Below are 27,153 nucleotides of genomic sequence, written 5' to 3' on the forward strand. Positions count from 1 at the left end.
TTGTGGTATAAACCAAAGGGGGACCAAACTTTGAGGTAAAGATCAGAATTGGGCAGACTTGTACATTGTTAGGAACACAAGAACTTAGTTATTAATGGTCATAGCAAAGTGGAGCTGGACAAACTACTGGAAGGTGTGTAATACCTCCATGATAGAGTGCTTTCCAACTGACTAATGCCTATCCCCTTATCAATTGAATTTAGAAGATAAAACTACCTGGGCCTCAACCCAGAAATTCAAAGTTGCAAATTCTTAGGTTAGTATTCTCACTGAGCCAATAACCAGTCCAGTCTTAAACAGAGCTGACCCCCCCACACACACACCCAAAAAAAATCCTAACATAAATGCAGACTATAGTGTTTCAAAATTTTAAGAATGAGTAAGAATTAAATTTTGAGAAATGGCTTCTTTAGGAAAATGTACGTGGTAAACAATGACTCCTTAAAAGACTGGTACTAGGCACACTGGACTGCCAGGTTTTAGAGGAAAAGACTGTGTATTACTTTAAGTGATCACAAAAGAGGAAGTAAAAACTTGGGCTAAAATTGAACTGGCATTTTAAATGGTTATACCTTCACCACCAAGAACTTTACCCTGGGCAAAAGGAAAAGCAGGGGGTAGGGGGCAGATGAGACAGACAGTGGAGCCAAGACTGCTGTGGGAAAGGGCCTAAGTTCAGACCATGTCACCCACACTACTAGGCCTGTTAACTCCAGCTTCTAGCTTCCACAGGCTCCTGCACACAAATACAATTTAAAAATAAGATCCACCTGCATGTTACTGTATGCTTTTAATCCCAACACCTGGGAGGGGAGGAAGAGGCCAGCCAGGCTGTGTGGCAAAACCTTAACTTGGGGGAAGCTGCTCATAGTTCATTTTTTTATTCTAGTAACCAGACTAGCAATTTACTAACCAGAGATGAAGACAGTGCTCACTGCATTTGCAGTGTCTTCAGTCAGGTTTTTTGTGATGAATCAAGCAAAAATCTGGTGTATTAGTTGAGAATTTAGCATAAAAAGTACTAGTTCAGGCGGGCAGTGCTGGCACATGCCTTTCCCAGCACTGAGGAGGCAGAGGCAGTTGGATCTTTGTGAGTTCAAGGCCAGCCTGGTCTACAAATGTAGTTCCAGGACAGCCAGGGCTATACATAGAAACCCTGTCTCCAAAAAAACAACAAACTAGTTGATTTGTTCAGTAAATATTAAATGCTCATTGGGAAATACTGTATCAGGAACTTGGTAAATGGTGATGAAAATAGTTAACTACCCTTGCACATTCTGGCTCTGACCAACTTACTTTTGAGATTTAAATGGTTTCTTTTGTCAAAGATGGATTTTAAGTTTATGTTAAACCAATAATGTATTTTGGCAATTGCAAAAAATGCCCATCTAGGGCGTAAAACCTTTACAAATTTCATAATCTCAGTTCATTCTCTAGTGAGTAGTTCCAAGAAGCCAATTGGCTACTGACTATGCTGTCAATGTGGATTCTGTTTTCAAAGAAAGAAAGTACTTTGTCCTTTATTCTAAATAGAAACATCATACTGAAAATCTAAGCTGAATGAAGCCAGACTCCCAAAATAACTTCCTATCAAAGCTCAAGCAGGGCTGAGGTTATTTCATTTCCCAAAGTACTATCTGAGGAAGGATTTGGTACAACTGAACAATGAGCTAGGCAGGAATAACAACACACATTAGCCCCCCACAAAGACTAACAGGATTAGTTTATTATTTGTTTATTGGGCTTTGAAAAGTAATACATATACTAAAAGAAAAATTCCTTTTATTTGGCTTTGTTGGTCCCATGCTGCTTCTACTGACGCTTCTACTACTTAGTAATGTCCTGTTTTGGTTGTATTTATTTTAAGGCAGATGGTAAACTGTAGGTCTGGGGGATGCTTTAGTTTCTGAGGGTGTCATAAAGAATTTAGGCTACAGAACAGTAGGCTGCACAGCTGACAGAACATGGCCTGAAGTGTTCTCAAATCTAGAAGCCAAGCAATGTAGGCCTCTCAGGAATTACCATTACCTTCTTAACCTTGTTAACAAAAAAGCGTCTGGAATAGTTGAGCAGTAAAGACTGTAATACTAAGTTACTTTTCTGCTATTTTTCTTCCAAAGCAAGTTCTTTATGCTGCATGTCCAGCAATAGGAACTTTAAATACTACAGTCCTCTTCATTTTCTCCTTTTACCAAGGAGGGTGTCTTTCTCCATCTTGTTCTGAAGGATGAATAAAGACTTGAGTTGTGCGTTTTAGAAGATAAACTGCAGCATGAAGGCCCCCGATGTTCACCCAGACTGTATGGACCTTTCGCCACAAATGTCCCATTCCAGATAATGCCTGGTACACATAAAAAAGCATAAAAGTCATTAGGCTGCCAGTCTGCTTTTAAACTAACCTGGAATCTTTGCCACTTAAGAAACGCTATGGGTGATGCTATGAGCTATTGGCTGCAGAGTTGGTCCAGAAGAGCACTGGCTGCTCTTCCAGAGGTCCTGAGTTCAATTCCCAGCAACCACATGGTGGCTCACAACCATCTGTACTGACATCTGGTGCCCTCCTCTGGCATGCGGGCAGAGGCAGAATGTTGTATACATAATAAATAAATATTTAAAAAAAAAAGAAATGCTATGGGTGATGCTATGGGCTATGGGCTGCAGAGTTGGCCCAGAAGTTAAGAGCACTTGCTGTTCTTGTGGAGGATCTGGGTTCAGTTTCTGGGACCCATGTGGCAGCTCAAAACTATTAACTCCAATTCTAGGGAGATCCATCCAATACCCTCTTCTGTCCTTTGAGGGCACGGGGCATACATCTGGTGCACATACAGGCAGGGGATGTATGGGGCGTATGTGTATGGGGGTGTGCAGTAAGGAAAGGTCTCATTGAATGGTTACACTGGCTGGCCAGCAAAGCTCTGAGGCTTTTCCCATATTCAGGCACTAGGGCCCAACCCTTCTTTTAAGAATCCTAAAGTTACCTTAAGCTGAGATTTTTAACTCTCATGTTCAGTACCTTGGTAAAACATTTCTTGTCCTGAGTAAGCAGTACAGCTCTGCCTGTCCCTGGTCTACAGACACGGCTCATTTCCCGAAGGCAAGCTGGATATAGATTCCAATTTCTCTTCTTGGAGCCCATCCTATAAAAAAAGGTTAAGTATAAACTTCTGCAAAAGGTAAATGGGTAGTTTCTTAGATGAAACAAGAACACAATCCAAGGTATGAAGAAGTCATCTTTTAGAGGCCAGAGCTTTGACCTTTCACATTCTGTGGCACTAAAGGAAGCTATGTTAGTCAAATATTCAAAGTTTTCTTTCAACATTTTTTTGTGACAGATTTTTAGTTTTCAAGACAGGATTTCTCTGTGTAACAGCTCTGGCTGTCCTGGAACTCACTTTGTAGACCAGGATGGCCTCAAACTCACAGAGATCCGTCTGCCTCTGCCTCTGGATTGCTGGGACTACCAGATGTACTTTTTTTTTTTCCATTTTTACAACTGTAACTTATCTCAGTGAAGACAACAAGCAAATTACATGAGCCAAACCACTGAGTAGAGAAATCTCTCCCAAGAAGCACGTGCTCCTCAGCCTATAATGTAAAACAGGATAATGTAATGGAACAATGGATGAAATGAATTACGATACATATTTCTGACTGAGAAGACAAACAGAAATTACAGGTGAAATCAAACTCCATTTAAAAAGATAAAAACCCAATTCTACCTTTTTCCAAATGGCATATCTGTTACAATAATATCCACAGAAGCAGTTCTCAGTGGGAGGTTGCATATATCCCACTGCACAGCATCAATGGGCAAACCCCAGTATGTTTTTCTGTGGAGACAAAGGAAAGATACTTCAATATATTCTCCCAGGCTAATGAGATGGCATTTGCCATTAAGCCCGATGACCTGAGACCCACATAGAAGGAGAGAACTAAATCCTTTGGTTTGACCTCTCACCCCCATCTATCTATCTATCATCCATCTATCCATCTATCTATCCATCCATCTATCTATCTATCTATCTATCTATCTATCTATCTATCTATCTATCTATCTATCTATCTATTTTGAGGCAAGGTTTCTCTGTAGCTTTTGGAGCCTGTCTCGGAACTAGCTGGCCCCGAACTCACAGAGATCTGCCTGCCTCTGCCTCCAGAGTGCTGGGATTAAAGGTGTGCCCCACCACCGCCCAGCAATCACCCCTACCTACTCTTGTGCCCACACACAAATAAATAAATGTAAAAAAATTTCTGCAGCATTTTAAAACCTTTAAAATCATTTTTCTTAAAAAAAAATGTTACAGTAGTGTAGGAAGAAATATAGCCATAACTGAAATACAAGCTTTCTAAATAGTTAAGGCTGGATGTAAGGTTTCACACAATTTTAAAAAGCATCAGGGGAAATGAGTTTACATGTAAAAAAGTGTTGAAATGTCCAGAGAAATGGCCCAGCTGGCAAAGATGCCTGGCACTAGGCTGACAAACAGTTGGATTCCTGACACCCAGAGCAGGAAGAGAACTGACTGCACAGGTTGTCCTCTGACCTCCGCACCATGGCACAGCTGCATGACACTCCCAGGCCCACACTTAACAAACAGAAATAGGCCAGGCCACGAGTCAGGGCCACTGGTAATCTAGAAGTTATGGGAATGGCTTTCATGCTTCTTTCACGTCACATTATTTTATTTATTTTTTTTGGTTTTTCAAGAAAGGTTTTCTCTGTAGTCCCAGCTGTCCTGGAACTCCCTGTGTAGACCAGGCTAATCTCAGAGTCATGGCAATCCACCTACCTCTGCCTCCCAAGTGCTGGGATTAAAGGTGTGTTACCACAACCTGGCTTAACACACATCATTTTAGAAAAAAGCTTAATGAATTGTAATAGTTCTATATGATGGAATGTTGTGCAGTCATTTAAAATGGACTAAGTAAAAATATTAAAAGTATTTTCAAATTTGTGACATTAAAATGAATGTACTCATGTACTACAAATGTAAATAGTTGGATTTGGTAGCTCATGTCTACAATCCCAGTCTTGGGAGGCAAAGTCAGGAAGATAACTCTTGAGTCTGAGGCCAGCTGTGCTATACAGTGAGTTCAAGGTAAGACCTAGTTATAGGATGTGACCTTTGCTAAATAATAAATCTATACTGTACTGTACTGTTTGGAAAAAGGACATAAAAATAATTAAGAAAAAAGGAGAAATAAAATTGGAGTAAAGAATGGAAAATGTAGTTAATTATAAATGATGTTCAGTAAGCTAGGTGGTGTCTCTCACATTGTTCATAAAGTTATAGAGGCCACAAAGCACTGGCAATGAACGATAATTCTAAGGCAGTATGGAGAGTGACTTGCAAATATGGAATGCAGTCTCTGAAGTTAAACTTACCCATCTTTAATCTGGCTCTTAGTCAATAGAGATGAGATATTATTTGCTGCTCTGTTCACTGCCAGTGGGTTGTTGTCCCCAGCAATATGGTAACAGTGAGACCACTCAGTAGCACCCTATGAGACAAGAATGTTAAGTATGCCACAAGAGACAATTAAAGGGTAAGTCATTATGGTCAATGTTCAATAACATGGCTACCGTGCCAACAGAAAGGACTTCCCTGTTCTTTTTCACCCACTGGAGATGTAGCTCCAGTGTCACCCACTGTGACATCAATATCAGCTCCAGAAGCACTCTGTGTACCTCTGTTGGTGACTTGTCCCACTTTTAACTATGTCTATCAACTCTTCCACGTAATCTGGCAACTCCTTCAGCATAGGTCTATTATTTTACTCAGTCCCTACCCAGCAAAGGCTGGTGCATACAAGAGACTACATTCCCTAAGTTAACATGATTTTAAAAACTTAATGAAACTGCCGGGAGAGGTAGTGCATACCTTTTATCCCAGCACTCAGGAGGCAGAGGCAGGTGGATCTCTGAGTTTGAGGCCAGCCTGGTATACCAAACAAGTTCCAGGACAGCCTGGACTGTTATATAAAGAAACCTTGTCTCAGAACCCCAACCCATCCCCCCAAAATTAACCAAACTAATTAGACCTATACTCTTGGATTGTGAGAGTTTAGCTTTAAAAGATAACCACCATTTGTTTCTTAAAGGATTTTGTAGTTAAGTAAAAAAATGTCAGCAGAATATAAATGCCAAGCATTGACACACTATAGTAGTACAGTTTCTGCCATGAAGACATGCAAGCATGAATACAGCACTAACTTTATATTTGCCCAGGCCCTTGAGGGTGATGACATATTCTAGTCTATTATTCTACAATGACTGCAAACAAAAGGAATGTTCAAGTATGCCTGAAACTGGGCAGGTAGGAATACAGAAGGAACCCACAGAGTAGGTCTCTCAGGAGATTCTTACCCACTGGAGATATGGCTCTACTGAGTAAGAATCTTTGCCAACCATCTTTCTTTTAAACTTTTAATCTAATTTGGATATCCTACCTCAGGCTGCATGTTACATTACTTCTAAATCTCAGCATATTCTAGGCCAGATATTTGATACTGAACATATCTGTTGACAGACCCTGGCAATTCTTCACGATTTCCATCATTTCTCAGCTAAAGCTTCTTTCTACAATGGTGCTCTCATGCCTACTTTAACATGGAAATGGCTCAGATTGGCTTTTCCCCCACTTTTATTCTCATGTCTGTTTCTATTGTATGTTTCTGGACACATGGTAACTTCACCTGGTATTGCATAGAAAGGATATAGTTTAATGCTGGAGAAGTACAGCTTTGTTCCCAGAACTCTTGACCATAACTAAGCTCTCAGGTTCAGATCTCAGCAGCAGTCACTCCCCAGCCAACACCAGTCTGCTTCACAACATGCAGACCACGTGGTTTTCTCTTGATCTCAACTCCTGATCAAAGTCAGACCAAAGATTCTCTAATTACACTTTGGATTATTTTTCCCTCTGTGGGTTGCTTTGGGCTTGCTCATCCGTTCCATTTCTGCCCACTCAACACAATCTGTGGTACTTATGTGCAGTTTCTTTTCATTGGTTTTGATATAGTCGGGAATGTTTCACCATGTTTCACACAAACCTTTAAGTGATTTTACTGTGAGCTCCTTCCTGTCAATCACTTACAGACATACAGGTGTTGTGATTCAATCTCAACAGTTTTCTACATACAAGATTCCTTTTCCACTGTGTGTGGTGGCTCATGCCTGCAATACCAGCACTTGGGAGATGCTAAGGCAGGAGGACTGCTTTGAATTCAAGGCCAGCCTGTGCTACATACCAAGACCCTGCTTCAAAAAGGTTAAAAATCATAATGAATAAAAAAATCTTCCCAGTTCTGATTTTGCCTTCTGTAGTTTTTTTGTGTTTTGGGTTTTTTTTTTTTTGTTGTTGTTGTTTTTGTTTTGTTTTTCAAAGACAGGGTTTCTTTGGGTAGCCCTGACTGTCCTAGAACTCACTCTGTATACAGGGGCTAGCCTCTAACTCAGATATCTACATGTTTCTGCTTCCCAAGTGCTAGTATCAGAAGCGTGGGTCACAGCTGCCCAGTGCCTTCTTTATGTTTTATGAGTGAGGTAGTAATTCTGAAAATTATTTCAGGGCACTGGTTATGTAGCTTTGTCAGACTTCCAAAATATGTAAAGTAATGTTTAAAAAAAGAAAAAACAGGTAAAAAGACTGAGTATGGTAGTTTGTAGCCTTAATCCTTGTAAAGATGGATAAATCTCGGTGAGTTGGAGGCCAGCCACAGGTACACAGTGAGACCCTGTCTCAAAACAAACAGATATAAAAAATGTTCATAGGTGGTGGGTTTTTCTAGTTTTGTTTTGCAGTGCTGGGGATCAAGTCCAGGATCTGTGGCATGCCAGGCAACTACCTCAGCACTGAGCTACAACTCTGTGGTTTCTCCTTTTCATAACTACACTTGTTCACTCCAGGAACCTCTAATTATATGGAGAGGAAAACCAACTTCCTCCAGTTTATGATACCTTCTGTTAGCCTCTGCTCTTCAATCTAGTGGCTCATCGATCATAGAAAAAGGATTTATCAGTTTGTCATTTTCAGCTCCTCTGTCATCCAGAAAATTTGACTATCTAGTTGTATGGCACTTCCTGTTTGAAATAAATGATATTATCACTTGCGTATGGAAAAATAAATAGGGATTATTACCTCTATTGGTATTGCCCCTGTTCCACACATTGGATCCACTATTACATCAGTAGGTTTAGGTTCACAGAGCCTGGAGGGAGGAAACAATTCAGTACATGTGAGATCAGCCAAAAGCTGAGGCTTCCACAATAGGGATTCCTAAAGGTTAGGACACAGGCATGAAGGAGCAGCAATCTATAATCCAAAGTCAGCCTATGGCTAGCACTCAGTAGCAGTGTTCACCTATGTGTACAAGGCTTTGGGTTTCAAACTTAATGTGGTTTAATTCTCGAGATAACATCTTTAAGATAAAATAACTGCTTTACCTTTATACACGGGTCATTTCACTGAATCCTTGTAACATCCCCATTACCATCTAACAAACTGATGCAAAGACACATTTTCCTAGGCCCCTTATGAGTGACAGTCAGGACTACAGGTCACTGTGAATAACTTCACGTGTTACTTACCTCCTCTGTGTTGCACCAATCCTCAGGTCACTAAGTGTCATCTGTTCTAACATTTTCATGTTCTTTTTAAGATCTTGCACCATGAATGCTAAACCCTCATAAGACAGATTCTTAGGCAAGCCTGTAATGTTAGTCATTGCTAATGGGCCATGACTGGGCATCTGATCAAAACACGTCACTCAAATCCTCTTAGGAATCTGGAATAAAGAGCAAGTAGCCCTGGGTGTGTGAGCTAGTCATGTGCAACTGGAGGTATATATATTTAAATGGTGGGCAGCCACATGCATGGCTGAGCTGAGCAGAAGCCCAGAAGCTTTCAAATGAGAGAAAAGCAGTCTCCTGTGTTTTCTATCATCTAGTTTCTACCCTTCTTAGTTTTTAACCTTTATGTGTATGGATGTTTTGCCTGCATGCATATCTGGATTGCAGATGAGCAGCGCCTGTCAAAGTCAGGAGAGGGATCAGGTTCCTTGAAAGTGGAGTTACAAACAATTGTGAGCCACCATGTTAGTGTTAGGAATTGAACCCAGGATCTCTGGAAGAGCAGCCAGTGCTCTTATGGTGCTATGCCAATTTCCAGCCCCACAATTTCTACCTTTCTTGAAATGGCTTTCAAGACTTTTTGTGAATTTGGTATAATTTTCTGCTCATCTCCCCAACCACCCTGTTCTCAGCATAATTATCACTTCGTGTGTATATGTGCACATGTGTACACATTTGTGTTTGCCTACATGCACGTGAAGGTCAGAGGTCAACACTGAGCATTTCTCTCTCTCTTTGGTTTTAGTTTTTTGAGAGAAGATCTTTCTACAGAGCCCTAGCTGGGGGGCTGGAGAGATGGCTCAGCAGTTAAGAGCATTGCCTACTCTTCCAAAGGTCCAGAGTTCAATTCCCAGCCACCACATGGTGGCTCACAACCATCTGTAATGAGGTCTGGTGCCCTCTTCTGGCCTTCAGGCATACACGCAGAAAGAATATTGTATACATAATAAATAAATAATAGAAAAAAAATAAATAAAAGAACAGAGCCCTAGCTGTCCTGGAACTCACTCTGTAGACCATGCTGGCCTTGAATTCACAGAGATCCGCCTGCCTCTCTGCCCGCAGAGTGGTGAGAAAGATGCCTGGCTGTGCATCTTTCTCAATTGTTCTTCATCTCAGTGTTTGAGAAAGGGTCCCTCACAACTTGGAGCTCACAGATCCAGTTAGACAGGCTGCTCAGAGAGCCCTAGGGATCCTCCTGTGTCTGCTCCTGGTACTGGAATGACAGACACACGTGCTGCTGGGAGGTCAAACGTGGCCCTTATGTGCAAAAACTGTACGGAGCTGCTTCCTCAGCCCAATCATCACATTTTAAATTCTGTTTAGCTTTTTAATACTTGCACCCAAAATAAATCTTTGTATGCTGGTTTCTATAATTACAGCTGGAGGCAGATAATAAATGTCTGTTCAATGAATGAAATTTAGGAGTATTTCTTTTAAATTTTCTGTTGTCAACTTCATATCCAGTTGTGAGGAACTATGAATTCACACATGACCAGAATAAAAGAGGAAGCAAAAACTAGAAAGGAAGGAAATAAACTTATATGACTCATTAGGACATGCCAGGCACTGTATAAAAAAAGGCAATCTGTCTTTGTTTCTGCCTCCAATGTTCATAAACCAAACTTTTTAATATTTTTTTACCAATGTGTATGTATTTGTATCTCTGTGTGTACTGCACACATGCACATGTGTACAGGTACCCACGGAGGCCGGAAGAGGGTTTTGGAAGAGGGTATTGAGCTGGAATTAAAGACAGTTGTAAGCCGCCAGATATAGATGCTGGGAATTGAACTCTGGTCCTCTGAGAGAACAGCAGGAACTAGTAACTGCTGAGCCATCTCTACAACCCCACAATCAGCCACCACTCTATTTTTAAAAAAGTATGTGTATGTGTGCCTGTGTGGGTAGATATGTGCCTGCAAATGCTGAACTGTAGACAAGAAGACAGAGGCTTGAATCCCCTGGAGCTGGAGTTGTGGGTCATTATCATCTGTCTGCCAACCTGAGTGCTAGCAACCAAATTCAGGTCCTCTGCAGCATGCGCTCTTATACCTCTGAGCCATCTCTCCAGCAGACTAAATCATTTTTTCTTTTTTGCTTATATAGCAAACTACATAATCTATCTGTCATCTTTATGTAGGGACCTGCTAATCTTCTCTGAACTGCTTTAATTTTTGTATATGTGCTGCCAAATTGAGCACGTGAATAATCTTTTGAGTCCCATGTCAAACACATTTTGCAATCTTGAAATCAAGTTTAGAGAGGGAAAACTCTTATTTAAGACAGCAAACAGGAATAACAGAAAAATGACAACAGAAAACGGTTGCTTGCCTTGCCTTTCTAAAAGTCCCATGATGATCCCTGGGTTGCTGCCACTGTAACATTTAAAAATATCAGTAAGTGGTGTGTCTAGGATCCCAGCTCTCACGATACCAAGCTGGCCTGTGCTGCACTGCAACAGCTTCACTCAGCATAAGTTCTGTAGTCACTTATACATTTTAAGGATCCCTTGTCTACTTCACTGTATAAACACAAAGCCTAGCAAATCTATCTCCTGTAAAAGAATATCCTTTTTCAACTGAAGACACACACGAAGCTACGACTCTCACGCTATAATCAATACTAACACACCACCTAAGCCAACACTGAATACTGAAGAGGAAACAGGCAACTTTGTGTCCTAACCAAGAAATATTATTTTAGAAAATGGGTGCTTTTAGGCAAGATTCAGAGCAAAGTGTCCATTGCAATATAGACAGAAAATCCCCTTCTGTTACCTGAGCATCCCATAGGCAAGAGTTGACCTAAGAGTTGTTGGTCCAAAATGTGTAATATTTCTGCGATGGAGACTCTCCTCTGTCAATGCAATGCCAACAATGACTTCATTATCATGGATGTTCAGGAGAACCTACATTAAATTTGATAAAAGAAATAGTTGGCATTCTTCAAACTGCACTTATTGCCAAGATTTTTTTTTTTTTAATTTTAAAGCAGGGCCTTTGCTGGGTGTGGTGTTGCCTTCCAAGTGCTTTAATCCCAGCACCTGGGAGGCAGAGGCAGTGGAGCTCTCTGAGTTCGAGGCCAGCCTAGCTTACATAGTGAGTTCCAGAACAGCCAGGAGTAGATAAAGAGACACAATCTGAAACAAAACAACAACAAAATAAATAATTTAAAAAAATAAAATAAAACAGAATTTCAGAGTCAAGATTGGCTTGAATTTCTTATGTAAATTAGCTGTATTGAACGCAAAATCTTCATGCCTCTGCCTCATAAATGCTGGGATCACAAGTACGAGATAGATGTCTACCTCATTAAGACTTTTTGAAGTTTTAAGATAAAACAGAAACAAAACAACTTTCTTATACGGGGGGGGGGGGGGGGGGGGGAATGACTCAGTGGAGAGAGTACTTGCAATTATGAAGACCTGAGTTTGGATCCCCAGCACCCACGGAAAGTCAGGTGTGGCTTGGACATATACAACCACCATGCACAAAAACTTTCAATTTAGAAATTTTTTATTTTTGCTGGGCTGGGGTGGTGTGCGCCTTTAATCCCAGCACTCGGGAGGGAGAGGCAGGCGGATCTCTGTGAGTTCAAGGCCAGCCTGGTCTACAAGAGCTAGTTCCAGGACAGGCTCCAAAGTTACAGAGAAACCCTGTCTCAAAAAAAAAAAATATTTTTTATGTATGAGTATTTTGCTTGAACGTGTATCTGTGCACCATATACACACTTGGTGTCTATGAAGACCTCGGGAACTAGAGCTACAGACAATTGTGAGTTGCCTGCCATGTAGACGTTGGGAATTAAACCTGTACCCACTGAAAGAGCAGCCAATTCTTTTAACCACTGAGCCATCCCTCCAGCCCACACAAACTTTCTGACTGAGTTACACTTCACTTGCTTACTATAAAGTGCACGACATTCATTTATTTATTTATGTGTATGTGTGCGTACATGGCCTGAGTGTGGAAACCAGAGGACAACATCCACCATGTGTCCTAGGAATTGAACTCAGGTCAGCAGCCTTGGTGACAAGTCTGACTACCCACTGAGCCATTTCATGAGCCTGGAGGTATGTAAATCCTAATGATATATATACAGTACCCTTTAGACGGCTCCCTTTGTTTCCTTCCTGGTCAACATGCAGGGTGATCATTAATCTGACCACTACTATTATAAATTAGTTGTATCGTTTTTGAATTTCACAAAAATAAAATATATACACATATATTTATGTATATTCTATTTTGATTTAATTTTAAAATATGTTCTTTTCACTCTATTTATATACAAACTGGCTATCATTAGATTATCTCCTAGTTTTTATTATATTAACATATTTTTATGACATGGCTTTAAAATATCAGTGTGTGTGTGTGTGTGTGTGTGTGTGTGTGTGTGTGTGTGTATGTTATTGTTCTTTTATTTTAAGACAGGATTTCACTGGGCAGTGTTAGCATCCAACTTTAATCCCAGCACTTGGGAGGCAGAAGCAGGTAGATCTCTGAATTCGAGGCCAGCTAGGTTTACAGAGTTCTTAAACAGTCAGTGTTACAAAGAAACCCTGTCTCAAAAAACCAAGAAGGGGAAAAATGAAAAAATAAACAAACAAGACAGGGTTTCACTATGCATTCTTGCTGTCCTGGAACTTACTATATAGACCAGACCAGCTTTCAAATTTGAGATCTGCCCATCTCTGTCTCCTCAGTCAAAGGCATATGCCACCACACTTAACTACATTTATTTTTTTTAATTACTCCAATTTTTGGGAAGGCTTCAAACATACGCAAGTGCAACAAGCCCTCCTCCGCAGCAGACTCTCGAACACACCTTTCTCTAGAGCTGACACTGACATGTTTGCTTTATTAGCTATGGTTTTCTTAGTATTTTTATATAATGTCTAGTGACTGTCTTTGTCCTAGTTTTCCTAACTCAAAAATATTCTATGAAGATAAAACTGTTCCCTAATCTTCCCTAGAATGTCCTCATCACAGATTTGTCAGCATCAGCAGTCAAGAGCTGACACTCCAGCATGCACGGCTCTGCTCTACACATCTTCCTCACATGGCCTCATTTCCTATGCGCCCCTCCGAGCCTAGGACACAGAGACAGCAGTTCACGTGCCCTTTGCACAAGGGCCCGAGTTACAATTTAACCCAGGCAGTGTGGCTCCATGATTTGTTCTCTGTGTGACTGTGCTAGTTTCTGGACATGGCTCTTCTTCAGCCTATTCACTCTCATGGCAGCTGTGTAAGGGAGTATGGAATGGGGAATTGTACTAGTCTGACATGTTTTTAAAGAAAAGTTACAAAGAAAGTGGCATGCCCCAGATTTAAGTAACCCAAAAGCAACAGAAATTGACTTCTTGGCAAAATGTCAACTGCTAGGGACCTATATGAGGCACCAGAAATGTAAGGAACTCAAATTACTATTATGCACATTAGTCACCCAGTAGTCACAAGGGTAATCAAACTAGCAGGAGGCATTGGGTTTTGAGAACCTAGCCGACTTTAAAAAGCAGAGCTGGTTTCATTTGAGGATTAAGCCCTAAACCCAGACTTGAGGGTCTGAAAATTAGATTCCAATATAATTTAGCAGCAAAACTCTGCAATTAAGATAAAAGTAAGTTTTAGGTAAATTTACAATCTAGAAGTCCACATAATGTAGAAAATTCCTAGCTTAAAAATTAGAGGACTGTGTAGATACCGACTGGAAGCGGAGTGTTTGTCTACTATGTACAAGGTCCTGGAAGCGGAGTGTTTGTTGACTATGTACAAGGTCCTGGGTCTGAGTCCAGCACAATTTATAAAAAGGACTCATCTTCTACTGGACATGGTGATGCTGAGTTCAGAGACAGAGAGACAGTGCACACCTGAGGGGCTTTCAAGGCGGGCTCTCTACATAGTCCTAGCTGTCCCAGAACTCACTAGGTAGACCAGGCCTGCCTTGAACTCACAAAAGATGCTCTCCCTCCTGAGTGCTAGGATTAAAGGCACGTGCCACCATTACTTGAGTTCTGACCACCTGTCCATTAAGCACTTAGCACATACCAATATACTATACCAAACTCTTTAAGTCATTATTTCATTTGGCTTCTGTAGTATAGACCTTCAAGGTATATACTATTATTGGCTCCACTGCAAACAGAGGCTCAAAGAGATAATCTTGTCCAATTCTAGAGTTTCAGAGTAAAAATTTCAGTCTATACCTATCCCTCCATAGGCCACGCTATTCCTAACTACATCCTCCTAGCTCTGTGGCCACTTTTACTGTCCCTTTACTAGGTTAGTCTGGAAATTCTACAGATATATGAGAACCTGTTTTCTCTTCTGTGTGTGAGTGTGCGGAAACCATTTTACACTGAGTGTCTTTTTACTATCCTACCTTATTTATGAGACAGGGTCTCTCACTGAACCTGGGTCTTGTTTCGGTTGGACTGCCGAACAAGCTCTCTGGTATTGCCTGTTTACCTCTCAGTGCTAGAGTTAACATGCACACATACGTTTTCGGCTTTTGCGTGGGTGCTAGAGATCCAAACGCAGGTTCTCATGCTTGCTCAGTAAGCGCTTTACCCACTGAACCATTTTCCCAGCCCCATTACAGCCATAATGATCAGTCAACGCTAATACCCACCTCTACATCGAAGTTGGTCATATCAGCTTTCCACTTAAAATACTCTTGAACAGAACCCCCAAAATCCCTCGCAGCCTCATTTGAGGTAAAGCAATGTTTCTCTCCTGCTCTGTTGCAGGTGACTCTAAACTTTTGTACTTGTGGCTCAGTTTCTTCTCTTAAGCATTCACCAGTCTCATCTTTGCAAGATGCCAAGACATCGCCCACTAAGGTTGATATTTCTTCTTTGATGGCTGGATTTTCATAATAGTCCAAGATATGTGATTTTGAAGTGCTGCTGGAAAGCTTCTTACCGCCTGTGTTTTCTGCTTTGTCTCCTTGGCCACAGTTGGCCTTCTCTTGACCTGCACTCTGACTTGCCTTTCTGCGCTTTGCTTTCTTTTTCTTGAAACTGGTGTTAATTTGCCAGACTTTTAAAGGGTCAGACCATGGGAGCTTTCCAGCCAATTCTTCAAAGTCCTTTAGAACTTCTTCCTGCAAAGGAATGGAGAATGAAGCCCTTCCATTTCTCACCAATTTATTGAAAAAGATGCCCACTTTTTTACAGACAGCTCCGAGTCCTTATGATGAGGGTGGGAGTGCGGAAACAAAGGGGAAAATAATGCCTGCACTTAAGGATGAGCGAGGATATAGAAACATCACGCTACTAAAGGGCAATAGAGAAGGCAGGTCAGACACAGCACCGAGGAATGCCTGTGGGGACGGGAGGACAGCAGTAGACGGGAAGAAGACAACCAGTTTAAGGCTTCCTTTCAGATGTTCTGAATTTGAACAAGATTATAGAGGTTTAAAAATGTCATCTGTCCAGACTGTAAACAGCATGATTATCTTTTTGTTACAGGGTCTCTTCTCTATAGTCCTGGCTATTGTGAAATATGTCCTTGAATAGGCTCTGTAGACTGTGCTGGCCTAGAACTCACAGAGCTCCACCTGCCTCTGGCTGCTAAAGTGCTGGGATTAAAGTGTGCACTACCACACCTGGCTCATATGATTATTTTTAAGAAATAAATTTGGTGGTACCTGCCCTATCAAATTCTTCTCTTCCAGTTTGACTACAGTACTAAGCATGATCTATAGTTACTAGGTTTATGTACTGTTTACAGGCCACTCCTGTAAGTGTATGGTGGAAAGACCCAAATTACCTTGACCTTTGCTATAGGCCACACACCTACAACAGCAGAGGCATATAAAGGGTGGTTAATATACAGCTGCCAGGGTGGGTTTATTGGTACAGGTCTGTAATTCCAGCTACTAAGGAACCTGAGGCAAAGTTGCAAGTTCAGGCTTTCCTGAGCTACAGAGTAGGTTAAAGGCCAGCCAAGATAACTTATTAACACCTTACCTCAAAATAAAAGTAAGAGGGTCAGGGATATCACTCAGTGGTACAGAGTACGGGGTCCTAAATTCAACTGCTAGTACTGCAGGAGTAAACACCAAAGAAGCAGTGACTGATGATACTGAAATTCCAAGTACAGAAGACTGCTATCCAACAGAGCAAACACTAGCCAAACAGAGCTGTAGAACCTATATAAACAACTACAGTATAGATGTTTAAACGACTTAAAGCTCCAGAAGCCAGGTGTGGCGGTGCACACCTTTAATCCCAGACAGAGACAGCTGGATCTCGGAGAACTTGAGGCCAGCCAAGTCTATCAAGTCCTTTCCAGGCCAGGATGCAGTGAGATTCTGTTTCTGAACAAAACCTTTAGGAAATGAAATAATCTGTTTCTCAGTCACTTCAGTCACATTTTATACTCCAATCTAGCAGTCAGCATGCTACTTTTTTCAAATATTTTTGTCTACAGTTCATTGATAAGAGTTAAGTGTGTTTTGCTTGATGAACTCCAAAGCCTCTGTTCCCATGAGGCCAGAGAGGAAGTAGAGATTAAGACAATTCATTCAGTGGAATAAAATTTATACTTCAATAAAACAATAAAAAAGAAAAAAGGAAGGAAGAAAAAACTTGTTTATCCCCAGTCAGTTCAGGGACAGCTCTTGTTCTGGAAAACCCTCAGGGTCTCACTCTTGGGACTCCCTTACAAAGGTCAGAGAGGAACTGCCTCATTCACGTGTGAGTAAGTTCAAAACTTCTCAACACAGAGCTTAGGAAGTAAACAAAAGGATGCGGGGGAAGGAAACAAAACAGGGAAAAAATAGCAGAGGAAGAAGTCACCACAGAACAGCATTAAGAAATACTATTTAAAGTCAGAAAAAAGAAAAAAACAGACAATGACATCCAAATTAAGCAGACTTAGAAGCAGAAAGGAAATGAGGTGAGTCACCAGGAGATGGAAGGAGTTTACAGAGTTTAAAGAGTTGAACATCATCACACAAAAACAAGAAAGCAGTAAGGGAGAAATATTTATCAAGATGAATTCAAGACTCTTCACAACATTTATTGCTAGAAGAAAATGAACACTGACTACCACGCTTTTTCTAGAAAGGAAGACGACTTGTTTATACTTCAGCTAACAGAACATACAAAATAAACATCCCTCAACTCGGGCCATTAAAAATAATAAGACAGCCAGGATATAGGGGCTTATCCTAACAACCCCAGGAGAATCTCTTCAAATGCAAGCCTAGCCTGGGCTACAGAAAAAAAACACATCCTTCAAAAAAAGAAGAAGAAAAGAAATACACCTTTATTCATTAGCTTTAAGACTAAAAAACAAAGTGTGGATTGTGACTAGAAACAGAAGCAAAATTACACATCAGCACATAATAGGAAAGAGAAGTAATTTAAGATTGCTACAACCCTCATCTCTTATACTTAGAGGTCAAAGGACAGAGCACAAGCTGATAAAGTATACTTATAGGTCCAACACTGAGGAAGTTAAATACTAAAATCAGAATGGAGTGGAAATGGGGAAAAACATGATAATTTCATCTGCAACAATAGCAGAGATATAAAAAAAGTAGATGGAAATGGTAGATTAGATAGATAATACCAAGTTGTATTTATAAAACTAATTGCTAGAATACATATATAAAAGTGCTACTATTTTAAAACAGGTATGGTAAACGCGCCTTTAATCCCTGATCTCCAAGCAGACCTCTGAGTTCAAGGTCAGTAGGGTCTACAGAGCAGGTTACAGAACTGCCAGGGCTACACAGAGAATTCCTGTCTCAAAAAAATCTGTTAAACAAAGAAAGAGACAGGATCTTTCAGCTAGGTTGGTTGGCTAAAGAGACTGGGGTACTCTTTCCTATCCCTCAGCAATGGGGTAACAGCTATACACTGCCGTGCCTGGCTTTTATGCCAGCACCAGGGATTGAACTTGGGTCCTTGTGCTTGGGCAGTAGGTGCTTTTCCAACAGTGATCTCCTTTGCTCTCAAGAACCCTTCTCATATTGATTTCCAAAGCAACTCTAAAGGTTAGCTCATGTACATCTATACAACAACCAAATTCACCTCTAATTAGATATCAGGACTTCCTCAACGATACAAATTTTAAAATGATAAAAATCTAAACATTTAATAAATTTAATACTATCCTGACAATTTAAAGGCAAGAGAATTTAAGACAAATTTTTTTCTAATGCCCAATAACATTTATTCATGCATAAAACTGACCTTCAAAATTCCCAAATACTTAGCAGCATAACTTTTCAAAAGATTGCTCCTAGCCGGGCGGTGGTGGCGCACGCCTTTAATCCCAGCACTCGGGAGGCAGAGGCAGGTGGATCTCTGTGAGTTCGAGACCAGCCTGGTCTACAAGAGCTAGTTCCAGGACAGGCTCCAAAACCACAGAGAAACCCTGTCTCGAAAAACCAAAAAAAAAAAAAAAAAAAAAAGATTGCTCCTTTTTTTTTCCTTTTTAGTTTTCACTCAGTTGGTAGTAGCTACAAGAAGTCTCAAGAGGCTGGGGATGTAGCTCAGTGGGAGTGCTCACTTAGGACGTAAAGGTCAGGGATCAACCCCAAGGGCAGCACTAAAGAAAAAAATGAATCCAAAGGATTATGATATCAGTGTTTCTAAGTGTTGAAAGTTATTTTTGTAGGTAATAAGATTTTGAGCTATTTTCAGGGGATATTCTTTTAGAGCTGTCTGAATTTTTTTTAGGCTGCTGGTTCCCTTAGCCCTTTTGTTGCTATTTAAATTTTTTACTTGGCTCTAAGAAGGAAAGTGCTTTATCATTAAGCTCCCTTTCTCCCCCAGATCAGTCTGATTGATTTAGGAATACTTTGGCTATCCAAAATAATCTGGAAAATTAATAAAGACCAGAAAATTAGACAGCATACCTCAGTTCTTTTAAGAAAGATTATCTCTAAATTAGATATTAATATAATAACATTGACAGAAAAAGTTTTAAGCACTTGATTCGGGAACCCTGGCCAGAAAGAGATGTAGGGAAAAACCTAAAGTGTAACTGAGACCTATTTCCAACCTTCAGATTAAACAGCAGCAGAATATTTAAGAGTCAGATGATAAACAGCGGCTGGAGACAAAGCTGTTGTCCTAACAACTGGAAGGGTATTAAATGTTGCTTTGGCTTCACTTCAAAACACAAAGCTAAAACAGGACAAAAGCAAAATGGGGCAGTAATGCTACTGATGCTCTCTTTCGTTCAAGTGCTGGAAGCAATTCTAGTTTTAAATTATATGTACTATAGGTCAAGCTAATCGAAGTCTCTCCAGTCAACTTTTCCTCCTATAATTTCAGACTTTTTAAAAACACTGACCTTTAAAAGCAGCTTTTGAGATGGGTGTCAAGAGATTTCTGAATTTTAATGGACTTGTTGTGATCACATATTTGGTATGCGCAAGGCTCTTGTCTTGTTCTTACCATTGTAAACAAACCGATAGCAAAGCTACCAACAGTAAACAAGAGAAAACAAGCTCTTTGGGAAGGATGACTGAGTCAGCTGCCACGCTCCAACAGCTCACCTTTGTATTTTTGAACTGGTAATCCTTAAATTCCTGAACAACCACAAACAAGTTATCAACGGATCTCAGACAATGAACCTAGGGAAGAAAACCAATGTTAGAAACAAACTTCTGTAAATACTTTTGAATAATACAACTATCTACAGTTAAAGATTAAAAAAGAAAAAAAAGAGGAAAAGGTACAAAAATGTTGTTTTGAGATAGGGTGTTGCTAGATTGTTCTGGGTTGCCTCAAACTCATAATTCCCCTTAGTCTTCCAGTACCGGGATTGCCGGCCTAGTTTTAAAGCACCTCATATCTGTATTTTTGTTGTTGTTTTGAGACAGGATTTCTCTATATAGGCCTGGCTGGCCTGGAATTTGCTCAGTAGACCAGGCTGGCCTTCAACTCAGAGATCTGCCTCCCTGTGCCTCTGAAATGCTGGGATTAAAGGTGTGCAACACCATCACCCAGTTCATAAATGTATTTTATATTTAAGAATTTTCCCGGGGGCTGGAGAGATGGCTCAGAGGTTAAGAGCACTGGCTGCTCTTCCAGAGGTCCTGAGTTCAATTCCCAGCAACCACATGGTGGCTCACAACCATCTGTAATGAGATCTGGCACCCTCTTCTGTGGTGCAGGCATACATGGAGGCACAATGTTGTATACATAATAAATAAATAAATCTTAAAAAAAAAAAAAAAGAATTTTCCCATCCATTTCTTTGGTTACCCATCAGTTTCTGCTTTTACCAGGAGAGAGGGCCAGTGAGATAGTTTGAAGTGTCAAGGAGGCAATGACACCAGTTTGGAGAAGAGAAAAATGCAAACATAAAATTTCCCCATCCTGAAGGTTCCACTCTTTGGTTGCCCATCAGTTCCTGCTTTTCTCCAGAGACAGGGCTGGTGAGATAAAGTTATGCAGGCAACAACACTGGTTTGGAGAAGGGAAAAACATAATACATGGGCTTTATCAATCAGACTTGTCATGGCTTGCCGTGGTATGTTGTGTACTGCAGTGGCAAAGAGCGTGGGATTTGAAAGCTGGATGTACAAGTGCAAGCCTGTAGTCCCAGCATTCTAGAGGCAGAGCATGGGGGAACAGGAGTTCAAAGTCACCTTCAGCTGTGTAGCGAAGTTAGGCTAACCTTGGCTACCTGAGACTCTGTTTCAACCTTCTACCTCCCCAAAAAAACCACATGGGGTTTAAGCTCTTGTTTTGTGATGACTGAGTTACTGAAGACAAGCTACCTTTCTTCTTAAATCTAATGATTACAAAGAGTAATAGTGCCCAATCTTCACAAAACTGCTGAGGGCATCAACCAAATACCTGTGTACCAACAAATACTACAAATATTTGTGGGTTCCTACTATAAGCTTGGGATACACTGGCAAGCTAAAAAACAAAACCAAAAGCAACAACAACAACAAAAACTCCAGACAATAATATATGCCTATGTCTCTTGTGAGGTACTGAGAAATCGTGTAGCTTTTGTTACACTGGATGTCAGTTCTGGCCTCTACTTCTCACCTGCGGTAATGCGTAATTACTTTTGATCAAGAATGTCTCTGACACAGATGAAATGGAAAACCTCTGCTTTCGTACTTACCCAACTTCTGCTAAAGTAAATGTGTCATAGACAGTCATGTATATTTCATTTTGGTGATCAATCATCAGGAAATGCTATGATCACTTCTACACCAGAGTAAAACTCACACTAAAATGTACTAAGCTGAATATACATTATAAAGACATTATAAACATTAACTGTACACTAAAACATACAGTCAATTTCACAAATCAGTATACCAACAGAAAACTCAGTGATACTTTGAGCAGACCAAAGCGAAGGACTCCCAAGGGAGTCTACAAACTAGAAAAGTAACCAAAAAATAACCAAGTGTAGCTGGGTGTTGGTGGTGCACATCTTTAATCCCAGCACTCAGGAGGCAGAGGCAGGCGGATCTCTGTGAGTTCAAGACCAGTCTGGTCTACAGAACAAGTTCCAGGATCGGCTCCAAAGCTACAGAGAAACCCTGTCTTGAAAAAAAAAAAAAAAAAAACAAACTATCAAGACTATCAAGTTAGCCCGGCAGTAGTATCACATGCCTTTTAATCCCAGCACATGGGAGGCTGAGACAGGCAGATCTCTGTGAGTTTTAGCCAGCCTGGTCTACAAGAGCTAGTTCCAGGACAGTCTCCAAAGCTACAGAGAAACCCTATCTCGAAAAAACAAAAAGCAAAAAAACAAAAATCAAAATGAAACAAAAAACCCAAGAAGTTAAGAGACTAATTTAAACACCATCTTGTTCAAACCTGAGCCAGACTTTCCACTGCAATGTCAAAATATATCTTGCCCCGGTCTTTGCTGATTCTGCATGGTGACTTCAGTTTCTCTCTCACTTCATCTGCAGCTGTTGGCTCAAAGCCAGTGGGTACAGTGGCTCCAATAGTGACCTGGAGATGCTCAGACTCACTTCTGATGCCACCTTCCATTGCGGGCACAGGCTTCTCGCTCTCCTCATGAAGGTTCATATCCAGGAGTTGGTTGGTAGCTTCTTGAGTGTCAGACATGGCGGAAATGTTTCTAAAAGGCCTAACGCCTCTTTACAGGCATTACAGAAAAGAAAAGGAAAATCAAAAACAAAACATAAATAAATCCCAGTCTCTTTTCCTATTTCAAATGTATGTACTAGAATTAAAACTGTCGTATAAGTAAGGGCATGGATTGCAGGCAGTGAGGCATGATTAAACAAGCAATATATGGGCACATAAGAGGAAAGGACACAAAGCATTTCCACGGCGTGCAGTGTTTGGTTTTTGGGGGTCACCTGTGCTGGCAAGCACCATCTTACAACTATTACTTGTTAACATAAAAACAGAAATCCTTCCATCTTGTCCTTCCGGCTGCCAGTTCAGAATGTCAGGCTTTGGCGATTCTGAGAGTTTGAATTCTTGCCTCCCACACTCCCAGGTCCAAATGACCCTAAAGCAAGTTAATCCTGCACAGCCTCAAGCTGGAAATGAATCTTTCTCAAAGTTGGAAAATTTTAATGAGAATAACACAAGACCAAACATTTTAATGTGTGGGTGGGGTGTCTATTTTCCTCCTTCTAGTCCAGCGAGCAGTGTGAATTTAACAAAGATTAACTCAACTTTCCCTATCTAAAATACAAAGATCTGAAAGCTCGCTACAAGATGACGCTGAGATTCAATGATGTGCATCCAGTCTCGGAAATATCTGAAGTTAATAAAACAAACTTCCGGTAAGTTTGTGTCGATTGAAGGGGCTGAAGAAAGGTTACCGTGATGGAAGTCCCATACCTCCCAATTGATTTACAAAGGAGTTGTAACTTAAGTAACACCTTTGCCGTCCCTTTGCTGCACCAAGGACAGGCTAACCACCGTGTCCCTGTTGGCCGTCGTTTAAAGACCTCCACCTTCTACAGGTTGGAGAGTTTGATAGGTGGCTCAGACTGGAAGGAAAGTTAGTCTCCCACTCCCACCCTCAATGAAGCCCAGCCAGAGGCCAGAGGCTCCGTCCCGGCCCCGACTGACACTAAGTCACCGCCGCCGCCCTCCCTCCATCCCGCCTACCCGGCCACTCCCACCCGGGCCAGTTACCGGCTGCAAGCACAGACCCTTCCGGCGGCCGCACCTGTGAGCACGCTCGGGGCACGCCGCCGGAAGCCGCATTGCCACCCCGGAAACGGAAGTCAGACCTTGGGGTCACGGCTCTCCCGCGCTCGGGGTGGGCTCGTTTTGAGAGGAGTGTGCGCATAAAGCTGTGCGCGGTTGGCTGCGTTCTGAACCGGAACAGGAAGGACTGCCGGCGGGTCACCTGTCCCGAGGTAACCTCTGTGGAGGGCGTAGCCGTAGCTGGCGCTGCGTTAGCTGCTCAGTGTTTCCCAAGTTCTTTGCGTCAAGCATGTGACTATGACTTGATTACCGTTTTAAAGTGAGAGGAACTAGAACTAAAGAGATTATCTGTCACCATTCCCTTCTTGCATGAAAGTTTTTGCTTGGAATTTATTTAATCTTATTTTTTTAGATTTTTCGAGACAGGGTTTCTCTTAACTTTGGAGCCTGTCCTGGAACTCGCTCTGTAGACCATGCTGGCCTCGAACTCACAGAGATCCTCCTGTCTCTGCCTCCCGGGTGCTGGGAATAAGGATCTGCGCCACCACTGCCCGGCAGAATTTATTTTTAGATGGGAATCTAGATGTAGCCCTGACTGGTCTGGAACTTGCTATGTAGACCAGGGTGGCCTGGAACTCACAGAAATCCACTGTCTCTGCCTATGCCTCCGGAGTGCTGGGATTAAAGATGAGTATAGTATGTTGCTTGGTTTCTGCAAAGGACAATCAAGCTGGGCTGTAATTAGAAAATAGCCCACAGCCTTGTCTGTAGTTTTTATATTGCATTTTTATGTTGCTGTTACTACACTATTGTGTATTTCATGTTTTTTCTTTATATTTCAAAGGTTACATTTTATAATTTAGTTAGTTTATTTCGTGTGTATGGGGCGGGAGCATATGTGCCACACCCGAGGTCAGAGGACAATTTGCAGGAACTGGTTCTTCCACCACGTGGGTTCTAGTGATCTAACTCAGGTCACCAGGATTGGCAGCGAGTATCAGCCCTCTAAAACGTCTCAGTAGCCCCAAATGAAATATTTTTGTTTGTTTTTAGGAGATGGGGTTTCTCTGTGTAGCTTTGGAGTCTCTCCTGGAACTTGCTCTGTAGACCAGGCTGACCTCAAACTCACAGAGATCCACCTGCCTCTGCTAGGATTAAAGGTGTGCACCACCACCACCCAGCTCAAACACAGCATTTTAAAAAGGAAATTCAACAAAAGGAGACAACTGATTTGTTTTGTTTTTTTTTTTGATTTTAAAGCAAGGTGCTGGAAAGAGGACTCAGAGTTTAACTCCTGCCTTTCCAAAAGGTTCAAGTTTTGTTCCCAGCACCCACCCATATAAGGCCACTCACAAATGCCTGCCTGCCCGTAACTTCAGTTTCAGGGACTCGCACACTCCAGTCTGGCCTCCAAGGATACTGTGACACCACACGAATGATATGTACATACCTTCTCCCTGTGGGCCCCCCTCCCCGCCTCCAACTAATTTTTTTTAGTTAAGGTTTTAGTGACTGCACCAACCACAGAGACATGGTACCACACTGTCCCTATCAGCAGGAACAATGAATAAGGTAAAACCTTACCTTATTCATTCTAGGCTTAGATGCAGGAAAAAGTTTGGGACCGGCCAGTATAAAGCATGTTGTAGTTTATGACAGATGGCTCAGTAGGTAAAATGTGTCTGCCACCAAGCCTGACCATCTGAATTCCATCCCCAGAACACACATGCTAGAAGAACAGACTCCCACAGGTTGCCCCTGACTTCCACATGTGTGCCATGAGGGCCCCACCCGATAAATAAACGTTTAAGGAGAGAGAAGAAAAAAGCCAGGAGGTGGTAGTGTATGCCCTAATCTCAGCACTTGGGAGGCAGAGGCAGGTGGATTTCTGTGAATTTGAAGCCATCTTGGTCTACAGAGTGAGTTTCAGGACAGCCAGGGCTACACAGAGGAACCCTTTGGGCAGGGGGGATAGACACACTCAAGGGAAAAGTAAAGCTCACCCAAGAGCATGGGTATGGGCTTCTCAAAAAGTAACACACTTTATTAAATACAGTTTTAGCATAGATTTTAGGCCTAGGAGTTATGAGTAACTTAACTTTTAGTGGCTCTGAAGTTACATATCAAATGAAAAGGAAAGTTTATTCCTTTTTATTTTTCATAAATAAGATTATAGGATGTTTCGGAAGTGCCTTGGATGGGATTACAATCTGATAAACCAGGAGCCGCTAGTATCGTACAAGGAGTTAGGACATGCTCTTTACTATAATTGGAGTTTCTGATGGGAATCCTAGAAAATTATAGGTTTATAGGTGGGAAAGGAGAAAGGCCTCAAGCAGTTGCTAATTGTTTTTGAATTTGTGATTCTCAGCTCTTGAGAAAGAGGCTCCTTTTGCTTCTAGGGTCTTTATAACTTCTCTTTTGCTTGCATTAGAGGACTTGCATCAGAGCTTTCCAAAAAGATATGCAAATGATCAATAAGTAAGTGAGATGATGGTCGATACACTGATCATTAGGGAACTGTAAATGAACAGTAACGTATATACCTCTTCAAATGGCAAGTTTGTAACTTATATTCCTCTTCAAATGTAAAGTTTGTAGAGGCTATAGTTCCAGTCCCCCCACCCCCCCACACACACGTGAGAGATCACAGAAAACCACAGTGCAATTTCGTTTATTTTCAGTGTCTAGAAAAGGTGACTATGTAGAGTCTGAAAGCAGATTAGTGTTGCTTATGGTTATGAGGGGAATTGGAGGTGATAAGCAAAGGTCATTGGCTTTTCTGGGGATGAGCATGTTCTCATGAGCAATTACGTAGTAAAGATAAGTTACACACCATCATAAATATACTAAGACACTGAATTACACATTTTAATAAAATAGCAAGTTTATATGGGTGGAGGAAGCTTTGGATCTTATGTGAGATTCACCTACAGTTTCTTCATCTGCAAACTTATTCTTTCCTCCTAGAATTGTGGGGAGACTTCCATGAGATTAACGTATTGCCAGCCACATGATAAAATGATGTTCTTAACTGGCTGGTGAGATGGCTCAACAGGTGGGGGTTCAGTCACCATGCCTGATATCTGAGTTCAGTCCTCCAGACTCACATGGTGTGGGGAGAGAACCGTCTGCCGCAGGTGTCCTCTGACCTTCAGTATTGGTGGAGCTATGGCTTGAGTACACACACACAAATTCAGAGTGAAAATAAGACACGATTACTAAATTCTAATCATAATGTTCTGTGTAAAAGGCTTTTATGTTGTTTGTTTCTTCTAAAAATATGTTCATTTGCTTATTATTTTTTTGAAGGAAAGTTTCTCTGGGTAGCTTTGGTCCCTGTCCTGGAACTAGCTCTTTTAGACCACGCAGGCTG

At 41.3% G+C, this 27,153-nt stretch overlaps 1 protein-coding gene and 1 non-coding gene across 9 annotated transcripts; both read right to left on the reverse strand.

Moving 5' to 3' along the window:
- Positions 1-1,719: 1,719 nt before the first annotated feature.
- Thumpd3 (THUMP domain 3 tRNA guanosine methyltransferase) lies at positions 1,720-23,843 on the reverse strand. 8 transcript variants are annotated; one of them, XM_075983249.1, is made up of 10 exons: positions 23,797-23,843; positions 22,455-22,743; positions 20,159-20,236; positions 15,269-15,742; positions 11,413-11,543; positions 8,142-8,211; positions 5,387-5,502; positions 3,720-3,830; positions 3,014-3,137; positions 1,720-2,341 (listed from the first exon to the last, which is right to left on the reverse strand). In XM_075983249.1, exons 1-10 carry the CDS (start codon positions 23,832-23,834, stop codon positions 2,189-2,191), a joined length of 1,584 nt encoding a protein of 527 aa, XP_075839364.1. In that variant the 5' UTR covers positions 23,835-23,843; the 3' UTR covers positions 1,720-2,188. The 8 variants fall into 8 exon arrangements, with proteins under 8 accessions (XP_075839364.1, XP_075839369.1, XP_075839367.1 ...); XM_075983254.1 differs by having other exon boundaries at positions 22,616-22,743; positions 23,763-23,839; XM_075983252.1 differs by having other exon boundaries at positions 23,736-23,838.
- LOC142856661 (U6 spliceosomal RNA) lies at positions 10,732-10,836 on the reverse strand. The gene has a single exon (XR_012911701.1). It is a non-coding gene; the product is annotated as a U6 spliceosomal RNA (small nuclear RNA).
- Positions 23,844-27,153: the final 3,310 nt, after the last annotated feature.

This window comes from Microtus pennsylvanicus, chromosome 8 (genome assembly GCF_037038515.1).
Source record: "Microtus pennsylvanicus isolate mMicPen1 chromosome 8, mMicPen1.hap1, whole genome shotgun sequence".
In the NCBI taxonomy this organism is placed as follows: Eukaryota; Metazoa; Chordata; class Mammalia; order Rodentia; family Cricetidae; genus Microtus; species Microtus pennsylvanicus.

Coding starts and splice junctions, on each gene's coding strand:
- Thumpd3 (XM_075983249.1), bottom strand. CDS start 23,834: ATGCGGCTTCCGGCGGCGTGCCCCGAGCGTGCTCACAG. Junction 11,544..15,268: donor TGACCAACTTCGATGTAGAG/GTGGGTATTAGC, acceptor AATTTAATGTAG/GTTCTCCTGAACATCCATGA. Junction 5,503..8,141: donor CAGGGGCAATACCAATAGAG/GTAATAATCCCT, acceptor CTTGTCTCATAG/GGTGCTACTGAGTGGTCTCA.